This window comes from Gossypium hirsutum, chromosome D12 (genome assembly GCF_007990345.1).
Source record: "Gossypium hirsutum isolate 1008001.06 chromosome D12, Gossypium_hirsutum_v2.1, whole genome shotgun sequence".
NCBI lineage: Eukaryota > Viridiplantae > Streptophyta > Magnoliopsida > Malvales > Malvaceae > Gossypium > Gossypium hirsutum.
The window spans coordinates 11,349,660-11,352,969 of record NC_053448.1 but is presented as its reverse complement, the minus strand read 5'-3'; the positions used below and the strand labels follow the sequence as shown (position 1 = coordinate 11,352,969).

Here is a 3,310-nt window from a genome sequence, read left to right as displayed (position 1 = left end):
AAAATAAAAAAAATTAAAATACTATTATTTAAAATAATTTTAAAGTTTTTTTGGGTATATTGATTGATTTTTTTAATTTATATATTAATTAATTTCTTATATAATTGTAAAAGAGATAATTTTAATATATTAAAATTATCATTATATTTTAAATTATTTAAGAGATAATAAAATTAAAAAAAATTGCTAACCCATGCATCTCTAGAGAAACAAAATTAATTAGTAAATTGAAAAGGTTATTTAAATTTCCTAAACTATTGAAAGAATATATAATTACAAAAGAGAAAAATTCTTTTAATGCTTTTTTGGTTTCTTTTTCATATTTTGAAATTTTTTATTTTTGTTTTCTTACATAAGAAATTACACAAAAATTTCAAATTTTATTTAATTCTTTTAAATATTACTTAAATTTTCAAATATTATTTATTTAAAACTGATATGAAAGATATAATAATTCAATATAAAAATCATTAAAAAAGTTAAGCATTGCGGCGTTTATGAGAAAAATGCTGCAAAAAGGTAAGCAATAGCGACGTAAAAATACTGCAAAAAATTATTTTATTTTAAACAAAATGGTGTTGTTTTGCTTTGCTAAAAATCCTTTATTTTTCCCTTAAACCATAATCCTGAAATCACTTATTTTATCCCTGAATCTCGAAACGCCTAATTTTTCCCTTTAAAATTGAAATTCTCAAATCCCATAAATATTCCCCTAAATCGAAATCCCAAAATCCCTTTGATTTTCGCTAAAATTTTAGGTAAAATCGAAATTTTGTAGTCTTTAATCTGATAATATGTTTTGATGAACTGCCAGAAATTTGAAGTGGAATAGACTCCAAGATGTCCTTCCTCCTAAGATCGGTGAGCTGAAAAGACTAACCCATCTATATTTTATAGTTGAATGTGTTTGTACATGCATGTTTGTTTGTTTGTTTGTATTGTGGGAAAGCAGTGTGGTTGAGTGAGGAGCATAAGTGGCGATGCTTGCTTTTATTGCATTGTTCATTGTAATGATAGAATAAGTGTGGGAATGTGTTGCTTATGCCTGTGGCTAAGTGTTAGTTCTTTATTCTTCCTCTTTCTGAAGTTTCCTACAATCCTAAACATGGCACACTTTACCTTTGGATTGAAATTTTTAAAATGAGTTAGTGGAGTCTTTTTGTCTTTAAATTTTAAATTATAAAAGGATAATTTATTTGATTAAATAAATATAAATAAGTTGATTATGATCATGTCTATGATTTAGATATTGCAGTATAAGTAAACTTCATTAGAGAATATTCACAAAAGAGTAAAAAGCCTGAGCATTCCTGTATGGGAAAATGGGTCCCTTCCTTTCAAGCAAATTGGAAATGATTAAATCACACTAGCTTTACAACAAAATTTGAATTGCTATTTATATTTTCTTTTAAAAGTTTATTACATTACACAAGACTTTATCAACTGAATAGCAAATTTTATTTTTATTATTAAAATTACACCATTCTTTTTATTATTTATTGGAGTAGTGCTTGTAAGGAGTGATGAAAGAATAATTTAACGCATTCTTTGATTAGGTATATATTAAAGTGATTTTGGGTTTAAAATTCTTTTTATCCATCGAAATTTATTCTCGCATTCAATTCTGAATTTTGATTGATAAATATATATGATTCTTCAGATTGTTGAGCTTGCAAATCTACGCTATCTCTACCTTCAACAAAACCTTTTCATTGGTCGAGTTCCAGCAGAGTTGGGCACTTTAGAAAATCTTCGGCACTTGTAATATTCTTTTTACCATTTTGTGTACCACTCTGATGATTTTTTTATAATTATTGCGGTAAATGGTTTTTTTTTTTTTTGCCAGGGATGTCGGTAATAATCATTTGGTCAGTACCATTAGGGAGCTTATTCGTATTGAAGGAGGCTTTTCAGTTCTGCGTAATTTGTAAGTTATATTTCAATCTTTGAAATGATTTATGTTTCGCTATATTCGATCAAATGCACAGTTTTCTTAAGGCTGCAAATGTAGGTATTTGAATAACAATTATTTGGGTGGAGGAATTCCTGCTCAGCTGGCAAATTTGACAAATTTGGAGATATTGTAAGTTCCAGTAACATATATATGTCTGTGTGTGTTTATGTATATAAGCAACCGGTACCATGCTTGGTATTCCGACTCCTAATTTTCCTTCAAGCATCCATGTCCAACATTTGTGTTAAACACATTTGGACTTAGACATATATCCAAATCGGAGACATATCTATATGTCCAACATTGGTCATTGAATTGTTTACGTCATTGTTAATGCTTGAGTGAAGAGTTTCATTTCCATATTAACCCAAATAATCAAAAGTTTAGAGGTGTTGTATTTGAATATTTAGTTTTCTGTGCAGCATAAATAGGAAATAGTTAAATGTAACAAGGTGTTTTACTATTTAAAATGTTAAAAACTATTTTTATAATTAAATTTAAATAATAATTTTGGTCACATTTAGTCTAAATTGTAAAATTATTTCAAATTCAGTCGAATTCAAGTTGACCGAGCATCCTGTACAAAGTACAAAAAAGCTTTTACACTGTTATCTGTTATCTGCCATCCAGTTTTCTTGATTATTGCATTTAAAAGTCCTTTATTTTCTGATTTTGTCTCTATTAGCTCAATTTTTATTATTTCAGTTAACAATTATTTTTATTATTTCATTTAACAAAATCTTGTCCCTTTTCTTTCTCAGTTTTTCGCATACCTTGTTCTTCTATTTTAGCTGCTTTTGACATTGAGAAGATAGCTTTTTGGTGTGTTTGCTTAGCTTCAACCCACATTGTCTCATGTAAGACAATTTTGCTTCCTTTCTTTCTTTGTTTTTAATTTTCTTATTTGAATTTTGGATTTTCATTGATGTTTCAATTAAGTACATTGTGTTATTATGCTAGTTGTGGTGACAGCTTTGGTGTAACTGGTTTTCAGTTTACTTATTTAGTTTCTTATGTGATTAAAATAACGACATATAGATATGTTTGTGAATTTTTTTATTGTTTCGCTAGTCCTGAATTTCTTTTGTTTATTTCATTGATTTGATTTCTTGGTGGCGGCAACTTTGATTTGAAATTTTCTTTTGTTTGTGATAGTGATTTAAAACACGCAAGTTTAAAATTGGTTAGAATTGCATGACTATTTCTCATCTAGGGGACCCTGGAATCGGTTCTTCATTGGCTGCTTTGCTAAGGTCAAAATGAATTACATAACTTACATAACTTACATAAATATATATCACAATTATACTTATAAATAAACAACTTACCTGAATTAGTTTACACCCATTAGATACT

General features: G+C 27.6%; 1 protein-coding gene across 1 annotated transcript; it reads left to right on the top strand.

Annotated features, from left to right (window-relative positions):
* The first annotated feature begins 612 nt into the window (after positions 1–612).
* LOC107942726 (probable LRR receptor-like serine/threonine-protein kinase At1g63430) lies at positions 613–2,980 on the top strand. Its single transcript, XM_041108468.1, has 5 exons — positions 613–861; positions 1,661–1,761; positions 1,847–1,927; positions 2,012–2,083; positions 2,716–2,980. Exons 1-5 carry the CDS (start codon positions 841–843, stop codon positions 2,753–2,755), a joined length of 315 nt encoding a protein of 104 aa, XP_040964402.1. The 5' UTR covers positions 613–840; the 3' UTR covers positions 2,756–2,980.
* The last annotated feature ends 330 nt before the right edge of the window (positions 2,981–3,310 follow it).